This window comes from Asterias amurensis, chromosome 3 (assembly GCF_032118995.1).
Source record: "Asterias amurensis chromosome 3, ASM3211899v1".
NCBI lineage: Eukaryota > Metazoa > Echinodermata > Asteroidea > Forcipulatida > Asteriidae > Asterias > Asterias amurensis.
This window is the reverse complement of record NC_092650.1, coordinates 9,640,714-9,662,547: the sequence shown is the minus strand read 5'-3', so window position 1 is coordinate 9,662,547 and position 21,834 is coordinate 9,640,714. Positions and strand designations below refer to the sequence as shown.

Here is a 21,834-nt window from a genome sequence, read left to right as displayed (position 1 = left end):
TCCTCAATACTTAGTGCGTCCTCCATCACTGTCCTGAGCAACAAGGATACATACGTCTTCTCATACTCTCAATACCTCTGATCTGTTTGGTCAGTTCAGCCGACGCATCGTTGCTTTGTATCTCGAACCACATTTCTACTATGTCTTGCCAGGGAATCTCGCTTCAAACCCATTGGTTTATGCCTTCCATCTCTGACCCCTTTGCTATGTTATTGACAATAAGTGCTGATGTTCATGGCAATCGAATTATCCAAACCGCGACAAACAAATCATTTATAAAAGGCTGGCAAAAAAATGCTCATCTACTTCGTCACAGTACATCGCTCTTGCTTGAATAGGGGCTTTTGCAACTTTTGAAATTTGGCCTTAAGCCACTCAAGTACCCATAAATCCCCCAAACAACATCATAACGCAACAAAAGTGAAATCAAAATATGCAGAAGATAACTGTGCATCGGATTAACTACTTAATTTGGTGCATACTATTTGAGGTTGCGATATATCTGACCATTTGTAAGTGTTTAGATACTTTATTGGTGCAGTTTATTTTCTGCGTACATCCATACACATCATTGGACCGTACATGAAATTGCTCTCAGAATGTTGTTTTGCGGACAATTTGCGTTACCATTGAGACATACCGACTGAGTTTTTGGCGCTAACCAGTGAGTCATTATGGATGATGAAAGAGAAGCTAATTTGAAACAAATTGATCGAGGTAAAGAAAAGGTTTAATTGGCGGTGGCTGAAGTCGAAAGACAGTGGGGTAATGTTTTGGAAAGATTTGTGGGGAAAGATTTTTATTTAGTGTTTCAGCCTGGTAGCTTAAACCACCTTTGTTTTCCTCAAAGATTTTTATTTAGTGTTTCAGCCTGGTAGCTGAGACCACCTTTGTTTTCCTCAAAGATTTTTATTTAGTGTTTCAGCCTGGTAGCTTAAACCACCTTTGTTTTCCTCAAAGATTTTTATTAAGTGTTTCAGCCTGGTAGCTGAAACCACCTTTGTTTTAGATTTTTATTTAGTGTTTCGGCCTGGTAGCTGCAACCACCTTTGTTTTCCTCAAAGATTTTTATTTAGTGTTTCAGCCTGGTAGCTGAAACCACCTTTGGTTTCCTCAAAGATTTTTACTTAGTGTTTCAGCCTGGTAGCTGAGACCACCTTTGTTTTCCTCAAAGATTTTTATTTAGTGTTTCAGCCTGGTAGCTGAAACCACCTTTGTTTTCCTCAAAAGATTTTTATTTTATTTAGTGTTTCAGCCTGGTAGCTGAAACCACCTTTGTTTTCCTCAAAGATTTTTATTTAGTGTTTCAGCCTGGTAGCTGAGACCACCTTTGTTTTCCTCAAAGATTTTTATTTAGTGTTTCAGCCTGGTAGCTGAGACCACCTTTGTTTTCCTCAAAGATTTTTATTTAGTGTTTCAGCCTGGTAGCTGAAACCACCTTTGTTTTCCTCAAAAGATTTTTTATTTTATTTAGTGTTTCAGCCTGGTAGCTGAGACCACCTTTGTTTTCCTCAAAGATTTTTATTTAGTGTTTCAGCCTGGTAGCTGAGACCACCTTTGTTTTCCTCAAAGATTTTTATTTAGTGTTTCAGCCTGGTAGCTGAGACCACCTTTGTTTTCCTCAAAGATTTTTATTTAGTGTTTCAGCCTGGTAGCTGAGACCACCTTTGTTTTCCTCAAAGATTTTTATTAAGTGTTTCAGCCTGGTAGCTGAAACCACCTTTGTTTTAGATTTTTATTTAGTGTTTCGGCCTGGTAGCTGCAACCACCTTTGTTTTCCTCAAAGATTTTTATTTAGTGTTTCAGCCTGGTAGCTGAGACCACCTTTGTTTTCCTCAAAGATTTTTATTTAGTGTTTCAGCCTGGTAGCTGAAACCACCTTTGTTTTCCTCAAAAGATTTTTATTTTATTTAGTGTTTCAGCCTGGTAGCTGAGACCACCTTTGTTTTCCTCAAAGATTTTTATTTAGTGTTTCAGCCTGGTAGCTGAGACCACCTTTGTTTTCCTCAAAGATTTTTATTTAGTGTTTCAGCCTGGTAGCTGAGACCACCTTTGTTTTCCTCAAAGATTTTTATTTAGTGTTTCAGCCTGGTAGCTGAAACCACCTTTGTTTTCCTCAAAAGATTTTTATTTTATTTAGTGTTTCAGCCTGGTAGCTGAGACCACCTTTGTTTTCCTCAAAGATTTTTATTTAGTGTTTCAGCCTGGTAGCTGAGACCACCTTTGTTTTCCTCAAAGATTTTTATTTAGTGTTTCAGCCTGGTAGCTGAAACCACCTTTGTTTTCCTCAAAGATTTTTATTTAGTGTTTCAGCCTGGTAGCTGAAACCACCTTTGTTTTCCTCAAAAGATTTTTATTTTATTTAGTGTTTCAGCCTGGTAGCTGAGACCACCTTTGTTTTCCTCAAAGATTTTTATTTAGTGTTTCGGCCTGGTAGATGAAACCACCTTTGTTTTCCTAAAGATTTTTAGATGTTCAGAGCAGAGCAGAGCATAGCTCCGAACACCTCTTGTTAGGTGTTCGGGCCAACAGCCCGGAACACCCAGCCCGAAACACCTCTTATATTTTTTTCTTTATTTTTGTTCTTCTTAATACTTCTTCTTCTCAAGTTCATACCAGTTTGGGAAAGGTGCTTTTGTCCATTCCTGTATTATGAAAATTCCAAAAATTTCAAAAAGTCATAACTTTTGACCCACATGATGGATTCTTACAATCGATACATCATTGGAAAGGTCATTAAAAACTCTGTAATTGCCTCGCAGACATGACCTATTTTGACCTTGTCTTCCGGTTCAAAGTTGAGGTTGAAAAATTCAAAACCTAATGTCCCATTGGTCGCGTGTACAGATTTTACATGTACAACATATGTATTGTAAGCGGTGCACAGTCACGCTCCAGTGCTCATCCATAGAGCGTGATGCTTTGGGTATAATAGTCTTTGTTCAAGGCGTTTAAAACAAATATGTCCCTTACGATTAGTTAGTCTCTTCAACAGTCGTCAATATTTCATAAGTTCATATTTCCTAAACCACTATATTTAAATAAATGGCTTTTATTAGGTTGAAATGTACAGCTTTTGATGCTTTACCATCACAAAATACAAGTCTGGCAAAGGTCTGGTTAAAAAAATATATACCGATGCGTCAACAAATATAAGTGCGCCCTCTAGCGGCAAATTAAAAACATCTTAATATACACCTTAACTAGATGTCTGTGTCAGAGTTTATGATAATTGTTTCAAAATTGGTATAAATAATTTCCTTCATAACAGCAACATATCTGTGGACTCATAGCTTAATGACATGTCATGTGGCATGTGGTATGCTGTCAAGGTTCACTTTTCAAAGCTGTTTGTCTGCCAAATCAAAAGTTCGACTGAGGTGAAACTTGGTGTATTGTGAGGATATTAACTTCTTGAACTCGAAAGGACGTCATGATGACGTTTAAGTTTAAGTTGTTAATAGGTGTACTTCTTATGTTTGCTTGTTTGTTATTTTGTGTTGTTCTGGTCGAATAAATAATAATAATAATAATCATGTTGTTTTGACAATTTTTGCAAGTTTGATCACTACCTCAATCCATTTCAATATCTGTGTGGTATAGTTTATTAGTAATATAGCCTTGGCATAGCAGTTAAATTTATTCATTTATTAGTTTGTGGGATTGAGTAGGGATAAATTAGGTCCTCATCTTATTTTGTGTGCATGAAATCACATGACCTCTACTTCCGATCGAAACCAGAAGTGCCCTCTAATTCATAAGTGGGAATAGTTATAAAGTTACTTTCAACGATGTTAGTGCCTGGCAAGGGTGTGCAGTTAAAAAAGTACAGATGACATCACGAAACAAGAGAACCCTCTAGCTGCAGGTAAAAAACAGTTCAAGGTGGATTTTCTTTTTAAGATGTGTGTGCTGAAGTTTTGTGTCATCACTTCTAAATTGCCACACATGTTGATCGTCAGGCAGCCATCATATGTGTGAAGTTTCAGATGATGTCATTGAGGGTCACGTGACGTGGCATTATAGGTGCACTTTTTGAAGTCGTGTAACTCCCAAAGTATTAGTGCGATCATGTTGAAAATTGGTAGATTGTTAGGTATTGGCAAATTCCGGTAAATTAAGAAATGACGTCATGATGATGCCATCACAAAACAAACTATGATTTTTTTTTTTACTTTTTGCACCTTAAGTCATTAATTGCTAATCGAACATGGTATAATCAAAATTCTTTTTTCAAACAGGGTTGTCATAACAGCTTGGAATACAGACAGATTTTTATATTGAGTCGGTGAAATAATGAAATACTAATTGCTCCTTGATATCGATGTTAAAGTTTAGTGGTGGACAATGTTATATGCCTAAGGCCTTTTTTAGTTTTGTGTATTTCCTTTTTTTTGTGGATTTGTGTGTCTCTTCATTTCGTTCTGTTAGACTAATAAATTGTTGATTATGTAATAATAATTTTATTGCAACAGGGGTGTGAGTGTGTCACGAGACAGTTTTTCAATTGTGTATTACCTTTATTTTGCCTTATTATGCTTAAGATTGGATAGGAGTACATTACAATTTAGGAGAAAAATATTTAGGGGAAATAATACTATGAGGCCATGTCAATCTATAAAAAAAGACGTGGATGAAGACAAAGTATGCAAAATCCGTAAACCGGTAAATGTAGATTATTTCGTCCCTCATTTTAGCATAGTTTTAACTCAATCGGCTCTGTCATTGTTGTATTAATTTTGTTTACTACACGTTTTCCCTCTAAGTTGACTCCAAGGGTAATTACCCAGTTGAATAAAAATATAGCACACACTTATTTTATTATATTGAGTGCATGGGTAAATTCAAACAAGTCTGATAAGCACATCTGGCGGGACGTTGTGAAAGGAATCTCGTTGCGACCGTAAAAATGGTAATGATGGGTATAATTCACTTACAAGTGTTATAATAGTTGTCGACCAATCATGAGGTCATACTCAAAGAGCCAATCAGACAATATTTTAATATAAAACAATGAATTTGGCATCAGCAGTGGTATTTTGGTCCCCTCCTTAACAAATCCCTAATCACTGTCAATTAGTTACGCGACCAAAGGCTCATTAGAGTCTGGTACCCTCCTCAACAATTATCACCATCAGTAATGGCAGCGGAGATATCCGATTAAAAAGGCTTGTAAGATTACGGCCAGTAGCCACGAAATATATATATTCTTCAACCCCGATGCAAATTTAACATCTATTATATCATTGCGGTACCCGCTGCCAAAACATAAGACACTGCTCTAGAATTGCACGGGTCATGGGTTCGAATCCCATCCGAGTACTATTACTCTGTGATATTTCTTCCACAGGACTCAGGAAAGTACTGAGTATACAGTGCTAACACGTGTATGGGTAAAAACAAAAATAAATATTCTTTATCCCCAATGCAAACTTAACATCTATAATAGCCAAGTTTATGAAAAAGAAGATGTCGGTAAACACTTAGCACACCGCGCCGAATGGTATGGACGGCTGTTCAATCAGGTTGAACAGATGCTAACGACAAAGTTCCACATTTCCACAAAATTTGATCAAAAATAAATACTCTCAAAGGCAGTGGACACTATTGGTAAAAGCTCAAAATTATTATTAGCATAAAACTTTACTTGGTAACGAGTAATGGGGACAGGTTGATAGTATAAAACATTGTGAGAAACGGCTCCCTCTGAAGTGGAGCAGTTTTTGAGAAAGAAGTAACTTTCCACGAATTTGATTTTGAGACCTCAGATTTAGAACTTGAGGTCTCGAAATCAAGCATCTGAAAGCACACAACTTCATGTGACCATGGTGCGACATAGGGTGTTTTTTTCTTTCATTAATATCTCGCAATTGCAACGACCGTTTGAGCTCAACTTTTTACAGGTTTGTTATTTTATGCATATGTTGAGATACACGAACTGTGAATTAACAATAGTGTCCAGTGTCTTTAATGATTGGTTGCTTTGTTGAATGATTTGTTACTTTGTTTCCTTTAATGTTTACACGATTTTAGAATCTTGAGCTATTTATCTAATTCATTTTGATTTATTCGAGCGTCACATTCCAAGCTGCATAAAAACATTGTCAGAGCAAAAAATAAAGCGAATTATATGAACATGCAGTGCAGCAGATATATCTATCCACTATTTTTTACCACCGAGTGTCCGCCTCATTAATTTTGTACATTATTCTCAAATAATTTGTCATGTAAACTTTCTGGACAGTACATCCTTCCGGGACGCGCACCCTAGGATCATGTAAAAAAATTTAAAAACATAGAGTTTTTTTTTTTTTAAACAATATATTTCAAAACCTTAAGACTTTAGTTTGAGTTTTGTTTTTTTTTTAATCCAGGAGAGGTCAATGTTTGAGCCTGGAAAAAAAAATTAAACAAATTATTGACAAACTTAGTTGAAAATTACAAAAAAATACTTGCAAGTATATAACAATCTCACTTTAGCTTGTACACTCATGTACATGAACATGACATATACATGTACCAAAAGGGGTTCATGCCTTTAGAATTGTTCTTGCATCACACAATTAGTTGAATTCACGAACAATCTTGGTTCTAATTACGACAGGGGGTGTGACACTGATGTGGTATACCTGGACTTCTCAAAGGCTTTTGACTCCGTCAATCATTCTTAATAAGCTTATTGAGAAGCTCGGGTGTGCTGGTATCGATGGCACACTCCTTGCCTGGTTCCATAATAAGCTCATCAGACTGGTTTCCAGTCACCTCTGGTGTTCCGCAGGGCTCAATCCTATGACCAATGCTGTTTGTTGTTTTTATTAATGATATGCCTACTTGTGTCTCGCAAGTATACAAATAACGACTGTTTATGAGTGCAATTGTATAACATTCGTTATTTGTACACTATTAAAGCCCTAACCTGCGCATCGATTTTAGATTACGATTAGAACCTCCTACATATTGTTTTTTTTGGGGGGGTATGGCATCTTCAATGTAGTTTCCACGGTTATGTCATTTGAGACGTTTAGGTCTCCGACTTTGTGGACGGTCATCCAAACTCCCTGGCATGCCTGGTATGTTTTTCAATGTTTACCCCTTGCTTCTTGTGTGCTTTCTGCCTCCCCCCTCTCTCTCTCTCTCTCTCTCCCTGTTTATACATTTCAACTTGACTGCTTCTATTACAGTGTTCAATGTATGACTAGTTTATGTGTATGTGTGTTGTGTTGTATTGTGTTGTATTGTCATTTAGCCTTTGAAAAAGACTGTTGGGGTTGAAATGCCAGGCCATTGTCAATTTTGTGCAAGAATTCAAACCAGTTTCCCTCATAGTTTTTTATTTATTTTATACAGTTAAAATATTTTAAACACAAAGCAAACTTACTCAACAAAAACTCTCCTGTTCTGGCCATCTGTTTCCGTACTCCAACCATATGGAAGCTCTATAAAACATCAATAAAAATCCAAAAATATTATACACATATACATGTATTAGAACATAATATTTGGTCAAAAAATCATGGGCCATCTGTTTCCGTACTCCAACCATATGGAAGCTCTATAAACATCAATAAAAATCCAAAAATATTATGATGAGAAGTACAGGATATTGTGTCATACAAACCCCAACCAAAATCCCTAGATAAATCTTGTTTTGTTATCAATGTTGTGTGTTAAAAACTCAAAGACATTGTTTACCAATGTTTACCAAGGACACACATGCAGGCCTTTTTCTTCATAACTTATTACTTACCCCCTGTAATCCTTTTCTTTTTGCCTGTTGTAGGGTGTTCCCACTGTGTTTCACAACTCTGGTGGCTGAAATTTTCAACAAACATATAAAGCAAATCAAAGAATATTAAACCATACATTCTAAAAACAATTGTCATCTGAAAGCAAAAACCGTTACACTAGCGGGATGCTACGCGAAGCGCGACACCTGCTAAAAATCATTGCATATAGAATGCTGCAAGTGTCGCGTGGTGTACGGGGGATGGGGGCAAATGGAGGGACCCTCGGAGTCACAATACAAATCATTGTGGCAAGCAACCAATCCTAAAATAAGATGAATATTTGTGCTTTGTGAAACCGTACACTTCCCATTTTTTTTGTTCCACTGTTTCTCACTATTTGAGAGGGTCCCGCTAGTGCTTTTTTTCCCAGTCCCGTATACTCTGTTTCATTTATTTTTTTCACAGTTTAGTTTAATAAGCCTCTTTTCTTTTTCCTTTCCCGTATTATATCCCCAGCCACTTCATTTGTTCTCATCATTTTTGTTTTTTAGCCATTCCCCCGTCCCCTGTCCCATCGTGTGCCCCTTCCCTCTCCTGTCCCATATTTAACACGCGACCTGTGCATTGCATTGTTCTTTGCCTGCCAATGTTTGCACATTATTTTTATTATTATTATTATTATTATTATTACTGGTTTATTGTAAAAAACATCTGTTTGTCGCAGTCCAAAGAATGAATTAAAATACAAATACATGTGCATTAAAATGCACATAATGTAACTCATGTTTCCAGTTTTGCAAGGGTCCAGTTAGTGATTCTTTACCATTCCCGTTTATACCCGCTTCGTTTTTTGTTGCCTCCCGTGTGTTGTTATTTGCTTGCACTGTACGCACAAAGTTACTGGATGCTTGCGCTATGACTTTGACATCACAAAGGGCGCCTAGCGGCATGAGCGGGTATGAAACAATGGAGAACCCTGAAAGCTTGTATACAGCTGTAGGCTAAATGTACACAGAGTGTGCAACATGGGCAAAAAGTAGGCTAAATATTTACAATCCACTGTGAAAATCCATTCAAAAACAAATACTTATCACAAAAGTACTGTGAAACAAAATCCACAGGCATACTAATTGGGTTTTTTGGGGGCAAGAACCGATGGTGCTGCGAAAGCCACACATTTACAGAATACACAAACGTTCACGTACAAGGCAAATGTTTTTTATAAAGAAGAAGATGCCATACTTATTTTGAACACTGCATGTCTCGGTTTATAACTGAATGTTTTTGTACACAAAGCAATATGTAAGAACACATGGTTAAAAAAAATGTGTGAATACAAGCGGAAGTTACTTTGGTCTAGATCAGTTCTTTGTGCTCAAAATTAGGGTTTTCTTTTCATTACCATTACAATTGTATTTTGAGGTACATGAATGCACTTTCTTTAAAATGTTTCATGTAATGGTAAGTTATTGTAATATCTGTTGTGTTTTATGTTTGAGAACCAGATTGATAAAAAGGCAAAGTTACACACATACTTTGCATAAAACACTTTTCCATCTGTGGTGCTTCTTTCTTCCCATCCAGCTGGTAACTCCTCCTCACTGTCAGTGTCGAACAAACCTCTAGCTGACATTTTACGATCTTAAAATGATAAAAAAATAATAATATATAATATTATTTTCAGATTTCTTTTTAAGATTTAAAGCCATTGGACACTTTCGGTACAGAAAAAAAAAAAAAGTTCACAGATTTACAAATAACTACAGGGTTTACAGAAGGTAATGGTGAAAGACTTCTCTTGAATTATTATTCCATGAAATGCTTTACTTTTTGAGAAAACATTAAAACAATATCAATTCTCGATAACGAGAATTACGGAATTTGTTGTTGTTGTTGTTGCTGTTGCTGTTGCTGTTGCTGTTGCTGTTGCTGTTGCTGTTGCTGTTGCTGTTGCTGTTGCTGTTGCTGTTGCTGTTGCTGTTGCTGTTGCTGTTGCTGTTGCTGTTGCTGTTGCTGTTGCTGTTGCTGTTGCTGTTGCTGTTGCTGTTGCTGTTGCTGTTGCTGTTGCTGTTGCTGTTGCTGTTGCTGTTGCTGTTGCTGTTGCTGTTGCTGTTGCTGTTGCTGTTGCTGTTGCTGTTGCTGTTGCTGTTGCTGTTGCTGTTGCTGTTGCTGTTGCTGTTGCTGTTGCTGTTGCTGTTGCTGTTGCTGTTGCTGTTGCTGTTGCTGTTGCTGTTGTTGTTGTTGTTGTTGTTGTTGTTGTTGTTGTTGTTGTTGTTGTTGTTGTTGTTTTCAAAGACCAATTGAATAATTTACATAAAATATTGCATAAAAAGTCATTACAAGATCTGAGAAGTCGTGGGGTGATGCCGTCTGGTCCAGGTGCCTTGTTGAGTTTTAGCTGACGTAGGACACGACAAGTGTCTGTGAGTGTTATTTCAAATGGGGGAGGTAGCGTTTCACTCCTATCCGGTAAACGGTCTTTTGGACGATCAAAGCGTGTAAAAAAGTCATTCAGTTGATCCATTCAGTTGATCCTTGAATTAGTCGCAGAGATGTCATCTTCGAGTTTATTGCGAAACCTTAGTTTTGCATTCCGGATTGCCTTTTGAACGGCGTATTTAGCTTTTTGGATGGCTGGAGCATCGCCGGATCTAAATGCTTGCTCCTTAGCAAGAAGTTCGGTACGAACGGAACGGTCAAACCAGGGTTTGTCATTAGGGAACCTCTTCACTGTTTTCTTGGGAATGCATAACTCTTCGCAAAATTTGATGTACTCCATCGTTACGTCAGTGCACTCATCAAGATCAGCTGAACTTTCAATAAACATATCCCAGTCCGTGCATGCAAAACACCCTTGAAGTCGCTCTGTGGCCGCATCCGTCCATTGCGAGACAGTGTTTACTGTGGGCTTCTCGCGTTTCAGTTGCTGACGGTATGTGGGAATTAAATGCACCATATTGTGATCAGAGTTGCCCAGTGGAGCACGCTTTAGAGATCGATAAGCACCCTTTATTGTAGTATAACAGTGGTCAATAGTATTGTCAAGGCGAGTGGCACAACTAACATGTTGGTAGAACTTGGGCAGGCCCTTCTTCAGATTGGTGTGGTTAAAGTCACCGAGGACAATGCTGATCGATCCAGGGTTCTTGTTTTCATGTTGCGTAATAATACGAGAAAGTTGATCAATAGCGGATTTAGCATTAGCATCCGGAGGCACATATGTAGCACATAGTAGAATAGAACCAAACTCACGGGGTAAATTACTTTAAATAACAGTCCTAACTTTAGGCACACACAACCCGTTACTCTCTGCATTTCTGGTGGAATAGTTATGCCTTGAAGCCGTACGGGAAAATAAGTCTTGTTGATAAAGGGGTGAGTTACCATTGATGGCGTTGTAAACTAATTTGATTTGAAAGAAACCCGATAGAAACCCATCTTAATTTCGATAATACAACATCAGTAGGGGTCCAAGGGTCAGCTTGCAGTAATTGCGTCCCATTTTCTTTTGCAGTTTGACAAGACTATCTCTGAGGTTGGCATTACAATTTGATCAGGCAGAACTACAATAATCAAAGTGTGGTTGAACTACATGTAGGGAGTTAGCGAGCAGTCTAGAGCTTTGTTCAGTAAGAAAGGGTCGTAGATGCCTTAATACAGCAAGCTTAGAATTAATCTTCCTACTATGATTGTTCCAGTCTAGAGATTGATTCAGGTGAATGCCCAAGTATTTAAAGCAGTCAACACATTCCAGAATGTCATTATTAACTATGATTTCCATAGTTGCGACAAAGCTTTCCGGTTTCGCGAACAGAATAAGTGACACACAAAAAGTAATCTTCGAGAGCCAGTTTGGTAAAAATACAACAGAACATTCTGTGAAACGACAGCTAAATGTAGGCCTTAGGCCTATATCTTCAAACACAAAAGCTGTGAATACTAGTATAAGTTTAATGTAAGCTAGCAACCAAGCTTACAGACGCAGAGATAAATGTCACGGGGATGTTGCCTAAGCTTCAAAGGACATTGCTGAAACATTTGTCCCAGAATGCTTTCACAACCATAATTCTCCAATAGTTTACTTATTGGAACAGTACACAACCCATCATAATTCCAGCAGCTTATAGGCCTACTGGAAGAATACACAATCCATCATACTCCAACGGTTCAGTGCTGTTGGACTATGATTGAGTGGGTTCTTAGGTAATGTCTGTACACTGTAGCTTGACTATTTTAGCCTCCAGTACCAAACCTATCAATATCCAACAATTACTTGTACAGATCTGATTGCTTTTAGGCACTGCATTTATCCAATGGTATTAGGCCTGGGCGAATTATTCGAATATCCGGTTAATGGCGAATAGGTTTTCCTATCCGTAACTGCGAATGCCTTTTTTTTCTTAACCGGATATCCACATAAGGCGCGAATAGCTATTTATAAACCGGATAATTCTGTAATTACGACCAAGCAACCGGATATTCTTTAATATCCGAATATCCGCGGACGTCGGGCGACAACTGACATGAATGTTTTGTCTGAATTCCTTATGAAACTTCTATTAAGACAGCATAAAATAGCATTAATTAAGTATTTAACTATGCTCACCTCCGTGAAGAGTTAAAACAATGACCTTTCTGACGTATTTTGGTCAAAGATTACATAAGTTTTCCTTCACGTTGAGTCAATCACGATCAGAAGAAAAAGCAAATCGCCATCTTTAAATTAGATCCGGTCATTTTTATGAATGAACCGAGTGACACTGTCTGAAACTAATATCAATCCGCCCATAAGATCTCATTCACAAACAAACAGCGCCCTTTCTTTTATTTTTTTAATAATTATTTTTTTAATAGCGCCCTCTACCGCTAAAATCTTTTCTTTTTTTTTATAATTATTTTTTAAATAGCGCCCTCTAGCGGCGAAAAAACTATTCGAATATCCGGTTAATTTCGGATAGTTGGCCAGCGGTATCCGAATAACAAAATTTCACTATTCGCCCAGCACTAAATGGTATCATAATCACTGGATCTGAATAGGTACCTACCTGTCTTTAGGGCCTATCCTTTTTTGCGGATAAAGACAGGGGCCTAGTCTAGCATTTCCATTATTTAAGCGCATTTTTTTAGGTGTTAGAAACAAATATTGAAGGCGCCCTCTGCAAAGCGGTTACCGCTCGATAGTCCGAAGGTTCGATGGTTCGAAGGTTCAATAGTTCGAAGGTCCGATTGTCTGAAGGTTCGTTAGTCCGAAGGTTAAATAGTTCGAAGGTCCGACAGTCCGAAGGTTCGATAGTCCGAATGGCCTGTTAGTCCGAAAATAGGATAAGGGTAAATATTTCGAAGGTCCGATAGTCCGAATTGACAATAAGGTCCGATAGTCCGAATTGACAATAAAGTTCGATAGTCCGAATCAAAAACAATAAGGTTCGACAGTCCGAATCGACAATAAGGTTCGAAAGTCCGAATCGACAATAAGTTTCGACAGTCCGAATCGACAATAAGGTTCGAAAGTCCGAATCGACAATAAGGTTCGATAGTCCGAATCGACAATAAGGTTCGATAGTCCGAATCGACACTAAGGTTCGATGAAGTCCGAATTTACATGAAAAGTCCAAATTAAAGAAGTCACAACCCTCATTTCGAAGCAATATTCGCAAGTGAGTCGAGCAGATTTCAACTGCTGCGAACTATTCGTTGCGAATTGTGACGTCAACATTCGCTTCGCATTCGAATTCGCAGGAAGTATGAACCAGGCTTAGCCATAAATACATTAACATGTAGGACTCTTTCTCTGTACACAGGAACAGAGTCCTAACTATTTAGGCCCGTTTCTGGGGCGGAAAAATTTCACAGCTTCATAACTCAAATCTTACCTGCAACAAGCCACTAATTTCAACAGATTCACATTCCATGGTGGCATACATTTTTCTGCGGTGGGTTTCGGTCCTCATATTTTCCTCACAAATCCGTCATTTTCGTAAAATAATGCAGCTTCCAACGTTAAAAAATTCCCGTTTCGATCGTTTTCTCACAGTGTTGTCTGTTGTCGTGTGTACGCGTATACATTCGCGTGCAAGACGCATGATGCAAGCTCAGACGCATGAATTCTTGATCACCGTATCTTGACTGCACAGCGTTAACACGCCACACATTTCAAAATTTGTGCGTCGTGCGTCTTGCGTACACACGGCAGACTGTGAGAGTGCGGACAAAAATGGTAATTCCTTAACGTTAGGAGCTGCATTATTTCATGAAAATGACGGATTTGTGAAGAATAACTGCTGATCAAAACCTACCGCAGAAAAACATATGCTGCCATGGAATGTGAATCTGTTGAAATTGGTGCTTTCTTGCAGGTAAGATTTGAGTTATGAAGCTGTGAAAGTTTGCCGCCCCAGAAATGTACCCTGATGTCCAGGATGTCACTGTATTACAATACAAAAGTGTAAGGCTGCCAGGGCTAGAACCGGGCTATACCATAGATATAGAATGGACCCTTCCCATGAAATATGCTAATCACATTCACGCATGCGTACAGACCCTGTTGGTTGGCAAACGCCATAGAGTTGTGCACTAAGCAGACGCGCAATCGCGTCTGCATCACGCACCCATTAGCCGTGTACAAAACAGCGCGATGTTCCCTTATTTTGCCAACCAAAACGTTAGTGCACACGCGCTTTGTGCAATTTACATATTTCATGGGAAGGGTCTATTAAAATAACATGAACGGCCGCGCGTACACACGCGCCATTGCCTGTGTAGAAAATGTTTTGGTTCGCCATGGACGCGGTAACGATTTCACGTTCGAAAGCCGACGCGCAGAAAATGCACACGGGAGATAGGCTTTGGACGCGCTAAATGTCACGTGCCGACGGCAACAAGTCACGTGACCACGGCAACGCACAGAAAATGAACAGGGGAGATAGGCCATTGGCGGACCCATGCCAGAACCCGATCTAGTTATATCTATGAACAAAACGAACTTCTTATTAAAATTTTCCTTTGGTGTGCGTCTTAAGACGCACCGTTGAAAGGCCTTCTTTCGTTGATTACTTGATAGCTTGCAAGAAAGATTAATCACAGTGAGTTTAGTCCACTTTACTATCTTTCAACTAAGTGTGTTTTTTCATTATTAATACGCTCGTTACTTGGCTGCAAATGGACTATAGCTTTAAGGCACCTAGGCAGTCTTTATCGTTGTAGACCGTATTGAATATGACGTCACCATTAAAATATCTGCCCTACAACATGGCGTCTGTGAGCGTGTGCGTGAGCCTGTTCGTACGTGTGCCGTAAATTCTATTCTATATCTATGGTGCCGTAGAAATCAAACCGGGAACGCTGCATGCTGCATTGACGTACGCGTTGAGACGCGCATACGGTCTGCCCTACAATATGGCGACTTTCATCTGCTTGGGTCTGCTTTTTATCTCATTAACGTGTAAAAAAAAAAAAATGATGCGCAAAACGGTCAGTTAAAAAGCAAGGAAAAGTGAAAAACTATACGAGAAGAAGGGTGATTGGGTGAACACTAATGTTTATTGAAATGTAACAACCTCTCATTAATTTTTACATCGTCAATGAAGCATACAAAGGATGTGGTCTGTTATATCATTTTTAATTTTTTTTGCAAATTATTCACAGGGTCATTTACCAAGCACAGCACATTATGCAATATGCTATTCCATTCATTATTCATAGCGATTTATATGCGCGACCGACAACACCAGTCCTCGTAGCAGGCGCACCTTGGTGTTCTCTGAGAAACTGAGTATAGTGACTATCACACCCCAAAGGCCCGTTTCCCAACAACTTTTTCCTAGGAATTGTTGACATTGTTGACCCCAACATTAAGTACTTTGGAAATACTATTGATGTAGGAAAAGCTGTTTTGTTTTCTTGTATTTTCTTTTTGTACACTTATAAACTAGTATATCGACTGTGTAACTGTCACACGAATTCTTATTACCTGTAAAAAGTACTATGATATTGACACTAATATAAACTTAATTTACAATTGTATTGATGTCGACTGTACAATGCTGCGGCAGCTGTGACCGATTAGTGATTAGAAACGGAGAAATCAAAGACACACTTGTGTCAGTTCAGCTACATAATTATAGAAATATTTCCTCAAAACTACATTTGACCTGGGGCCTTATTCATGAAGCCCTCGTAAATTGGTCACTTACGTGGCTCTAAGTAAGACTTTAGTAAGCCCTTACATGTTATTCACTAAGCATTCTTATCGCTTATTAAGCGGGAACGCGCTTGAGCTGAACAGTCATGCATTTGTTATGTAATTCACTGGAGCGTGATCTCATTGTCCAGAACGAGTATTTATACAGTGACTGGACTGGCTAAAGTCATTTAGAAGATATTTGTCACCCTGCAAACATGGAGAGCCAGACTAAAGCAAGGAGGAAGACCATGGTCCGCAACGCGAGGAGGAGGCAAAGAGGGGATCATTGGAAGGCGAAGTTTCTCGCCTGCTGAGATTTCGCAAGCTTTCACACGACGCAAATATGCATTGAGAGTACAAAATGTAGTTGGTTACCCCTAAACTAAAAATATAAAATAAATAAATAAACGAAGTAAATAAACGAAGTAAATAAAGTAAATGAAGTAAATACTACAGAGCAACTCGTTCGCACCTTTGTAACCTCCCGACTTGACATGGGAAACTCTCTCCTCTCTGGACTGCATAATAATCAAATTTACCGCTTGTCTCGCCTTCAAAATATTGCTGTCAGAATTGTAACCCGGTCCAACACTAGAGTCACATATCACACCTATCCTACAAGATCTACATTGGCTACCCATTAAGGATAGAATCATCTTCAAGATCCTTGTGTATGTCTATCGCTCATATCAAAAGGCACTGTATCACCATACATGTATCTCTCAGAAGGACTCCAACCACATACTTCCAACCGCCAGTCTATATGCGATCTAATAACAAACATCTTTTAAGGAAACCCCTGGCCAAAACATCATGGGGTGAAAGATCAATTACTTCTGCTGCCCCTTCATTATGGAACGACTTGCCGGATCATGTTAAACTTTCTCCATCGATAGCTTTGTTCAAAACTTCCCTCAAGCCTCATCTAATGAGGACTTCATAACTTTTTCCCGTTTAATGTGTCACTGCGCGATGAGCATATTTAGACGGATACCCACGCATTATTAATTCCCACTGACATTATTACTATTAACTAAATAAATAAACATAAATAATTATTTAATGATGAAATAAAATAACAAAATCATGAAAAATTTACTAAAAAGTGAGAAAAAATAGGTTAGTTAATATTCAAAAATTTTGAGAAAGTTTGAGAAAATGTCGCAAGGATTGTAGTACATATAAAAAGTTGTTGTTATTGACATAAAGCTCAATTCGCCCAGAAATATTGGCCAGGAATGTTTAAAAAGGGCTTAAGAAAACCCTACAAAGCCGAAAACACCCCACGTAGCACTAGTAAGGACACTACGCACTCGATTGAAGTTACGAGTGCTTCGTGAATATGACGCAACTAGCTAAGAACGAACTATTAACTGGTAAGTGCTTACTAAGGCCTAAGAAGGCTTCATGAATAAGGCCCCAGGTATAAATGGTAAAGCATCAAAATGTGTATATCAACCTACAATCAATTAAATCACGCCTTTTCAAAGTATGTTACAGGTAATTCCAGTTTGGACAGTTCAAAAGGTAACGAGAAGGTCACCAACATATCCATTTTTGTAAAGTATGTAAAGCCCTTTAATATGATGTATAGATTGTCAAAATCGCTTGTGTGGTTGAGGAAATAATACGAACTTATGAAATATTGACGACTTCAGAAGAGACTATACCGTAAGGGAACTGTATGTTGAACACGCCTTGAACGAAGACTATTAATTATACGCGAAGCATTGCGCTCTATGGATGAGCACTGGAGCGTGACTCAACACGTGTTGACTCAACACGTGTTTTATGTGTTAAATCTGTACGCAAGACCAATGGTGGAATTCTTCAACCTCAATTTTGAACTGGAAGACAAGGTCAAAATGGGGTCATGTCTGTGAGGCGTTTACGGAGTTTTTAATTGCCTTTCTGATGATGTATCGATTGTAGGAATCCGTCATGTGGATCAAAAGTTATGATTTTTTGAAATAATAAACTTTGAATTTTCATAACTCAAGAATGGATGACGTCATCATGACGTAACTTATGCATTTTTCCTCTCCTAGTGAATTTAAACAATGTTCGAAGTTTCAAGTTCATACTAGTTTGGGAAAGTTGTTTCTGTTAGCAGACAAGGGACGTTGAGAAGATGAAGAAATAAGTATGAAGAAGAAAAAAAGAAAAAGAAAAAAACGAACAAAAATAATAGGTTTTCCGGGCCGTTGCCCCGAACACCAAAAAAGAAGAAGAAAAACACCGAACAAAAATAAGAGGTGTTCCGGGCCGTTGCCCCGAACACATAAAAAGAAGAAGAAAAAAACGAACAAAAATAAGGTGTTGTGGGCCGTTGCCCTGAACACCTAAAAAGAAGAGAAAAAAAATGAACAAAAATAAGAGGTGATCCGGGCCGTTGCCCCGAACACCTAAAAAAACGAACAAAAATAATAGGTGTTCCGGGCTGTTGCCCCGAACACCTAAAAATGTAAAAAACTACTTAAAAAAAACACAATATTTCAGATATTATCTTTTTACCAGATCGGTAAAGGATTCTCAGCTACCAATTAGCCGTATAAAAAATGTCTAGGTGACGTATTCAGTATTGACAACAAATTCTGGCCCCACGGAATTATGAGAACTATGAGACATGTTTACCCCTGTAACATGTTTACACAACAGCCACAGAGCCTGGACTTCCTGTACTTCCAGAAACTATTAAGCCTCCCCACTCACCAGTACAGAGTCTATAACCCGTATTTCCGTTATTTAGTGCATTGTTGTTTTTCGTAGAATTGTCAGAGTTTGTACGCACCGGTCTTCTCAGCGTTCGTCATGTTACAGCGCTGCGTCAATGAAAACAACATGTGGACACAGACTACCTTGGTTCGCTTGGTTAGACATAAATTATTTGCCAAGTCATCAAGTTTAAAAAAAGTTAACTGAGTATCATGACTATGTGCGCCGGCACGTTAAACCGGAGGTCGTTGGTTCAAATCCCGCTCTAGTCAATTTTTCTTTGTTCAACCCAAAATCATTTTAAAATTTACCCAGTCAGTTTCCCTTGTGGTTTATTATTCAAAATTTATTTATTCAGCAATTTATTTTCCATTGAAAATATCAGCGAAACTACGACTAAATCAAATAATCAAATTAGCACCTGTCGGTAGCAATTTTAAAAATTCAGCAACTTAGGCCTTTAGGGAGTCTTTGTGTGTAGATCATTTATAGACACGTTTACAAGTCCCGCGGGTAAGGCGTTTAGGGCTATAGTTTTAGCTACCGTAGTTTTCAATTCGTGCCATGGCAGGAACTTCTAGCTATGCACTGAAAATAAAATCTGGCAACGGCGCGAATTCGTGCTATAACGGAACAGGTTAGACTCTGTACTGCTCACAGTGGAGCCTTATAGTTATAGTTTCTAGAAGTAGACTTCCTTGTACACAGCAATGGATGAAAACATAATAAAATCTAATATTTTATGGAGATTGCACTGTCTAATTCTTATCAACTTTTTATAAAATGAAGAAAGGGGCACATCTAAAACTTGTCCAGCTTTTGCTTTTGGAAATTATGACACCAGCCTTGTTGAGTTGTAAATAAATGTCTCTCTTTGAACATCGGCCTCCTTGTTGAGCTGTAAATAAATGTCTCTCTTTGAACATCGGTCTCATCATAATCGCCATTACGGCCCACCTTAAATACATGTGTCTAAAATAAAACGCTAAGTTTTCAAAAGGTCGCAAAATCATTTTTAAAAAAGCGTGGTTGTTTGATGGCAATTTTCTCTCTTTCAATTAGAAAAATCATATAAAATAGCCTTATAGGGCCTACTACTCCAACGTACCTCATTTTATTCCTTACATTTGTGGAATTCATATGACACATAACAGGGCTTACCAAATGATGACTTTGTCCAGCTGTGATGACTTGAAGGTTGAAACAAAAATTCATTTAACGTGACTCTTTCATGGGCGCCGCCATCTTTGAATGACTAGCGGGATGCCGCGCGAAGCGCGGCAACCCCACTAGAAAACTATGAGTATAAAATGCTGCAGATGTAGCGTCGTGTTGGGGAGGCTGAGTTGAGGGGCAGGGTCACAATACAAATCACTGTGGCAAACCATAGAGCAAGGAACAGAAGGAGTTACAACTAGTCGTCTTCAAAGGTTCCATGTGTGTTACCGCGGGCGTATAACGACCAGCGCTAATCGGCAGAAACATCTGTGGGCGCATTTCCTAACGAGCGAAGTATAAAGAACTAGCTACCCAGTACGCCACAGAAAAATACACAGATTGCATTGCGTTCAAGCGTCCTTCTCAACCAACGACATAAGGCAAGGATTATTTTAGCTATGAATAACGACATTTCAATGACTTTGGCAAAAGAAAATGCAATAGGAATTACCTCTTTGTAGTATTCTTATTAAACAAACACAAAATCAGTTGAATAATTACGGCTCTCTCAATCTTCTTAACCAAAAATATCCTACGCGAAATTGTATAAAAGAAAAGAAGAAAAGAAAAAAAGAGAAAAAAAAAACCTTTTATATTCCCCTTTTTCAGTTTGTGTCTAATTGTGTCTACCGTTCAAATGCATATCCCCCTCTAGGAAAAGCGTTTGCAAACAATCTCAGTTCGTTTCCAACGGCCGGAGACCACCGACATTCTTTTCATGATAAAACAATCAATACCACATTTTTCATAATTTTCCCGATCAGCAAAACCTAACAAATGTCATAATTCATCACAGGAAAGGCCGATTTGTTTGCTTCAAAATTCAGTAAAGAAGTATGGGGCGCCGTTTGTCCATTAATTGTTTGACAATTTTAAGGCATGTTTTTACCATGGTTTACAGCAATTAGATGTAAACCATAAAAACTGTTGCCACATCCTGTTATGGTTTACATACCAGTAAAGTATTTGTTGCGTCTAAGTTTATGGTTTACAAACCATGAACATACAAAAAACATTTACAAATCGTGGTTCATAAACCAAGAAAATTTACGCATCTTAAAAACATGTTTTATAAACCATAAAAAATAAAGCATCAAATTCATGGTTTACAAATCATGGTTTACAAACCATGAAAATTGAGACATCTAAAAACATGGTTTACAAACCATGAAAATTTAAGATATCGTGGTTTACAAATCATGGTTTATAAACCATAACAAATGAACCATAAAATCATGGTTTGTGACAATGGTTTATAAACCATGAAAATCGAGACTTCTAAAAAAACATGGTTTATAAACCATGAAAATTGAGACTTCTTAAAAAACATGGTTTACAAACCATGAAAATTTACACATCTCAAAAACGTTGTTTGTAAACCATAAAAAAAAAGTGCACTTACAAATCATGGTTTACAAACCATAAAAAATGTGCACTACAGAAATCATGGTTTATAAACCATAAAAACGTGCACTCAAAAATCATGGTTTATAAACCATAAAAACGTGCACTCACAAATTATGGTTTACAAACCATAAAAAATGTGCACTCAGAAATCATGGTTTATAAACCATAAAAACGTGCACTCACAAATCATGGTTTACAAACCATAAAAAATGTGCACTCAAAAATCATGGTTTATAAACCATAAAAACGTGCACTCACAAATCATGGTTTATAAACCATGAAAACGTGCACTCACAAATCATGGTTTACAAACCATAAAAACGTGCACTCACAAATCATAGTTTACAAACCATAAAAAAAACTCCACTCACAAATCATGGTTTACAAACCATAAAAGCGTGCACTCACAAATCATGGTTTACAAACCATAAAAAATGTGCTCTCAGAAATCATGGTTTACAAACCATAAAAACGTGCACTCACAAATCATGGTTTACAAACCATAAAAAAACTTCCACTCACAAATCATGGTTTACAAACCATTAAAAAAATGTGCACTCACACAAATCATGGTTTACAAACCAT

At 37.9% G+C, this 21,834-nt stretch overlaps 1 protein-coding gene across 1 annotated transcript in view; it reads right to left on the bottom strand.

The window, feature by feature from the left end:
- Positions 1–19,868, bottom strand: part of LOC139935364 (WW domain-containing oxidoreductase-like) — a 64,946-nt gene extending 45,078 nt beyond the window's left edge. The window contains exons 1-4 of the mRNA XM_071929910.1: positions 19,786–19,868; positions 9,263–9,368; positions 7,748–7,812; positions 7,379–7,436 (exon numbers count right to left, since the gene is read on the bottom strand). Of these exons, the coding sequence (XP_071786011.1) occupies positions 7,379–7,436; positions 7,748–7,812; positions 9,263–9,360 (221 nt within the window). The 5' untranslated portion in view covers positions 9,361–9,368; positions 19,786–19,868. The remainder of the gene's footprint in view (positions 1–7,378; positions 7,437–7,747; positions 7,813–9,262; positions 9,369–19,785) is intronic.
- Between the last annotated feature and the right edge of the window lie 1,966 nt (positions 19,869–21,834).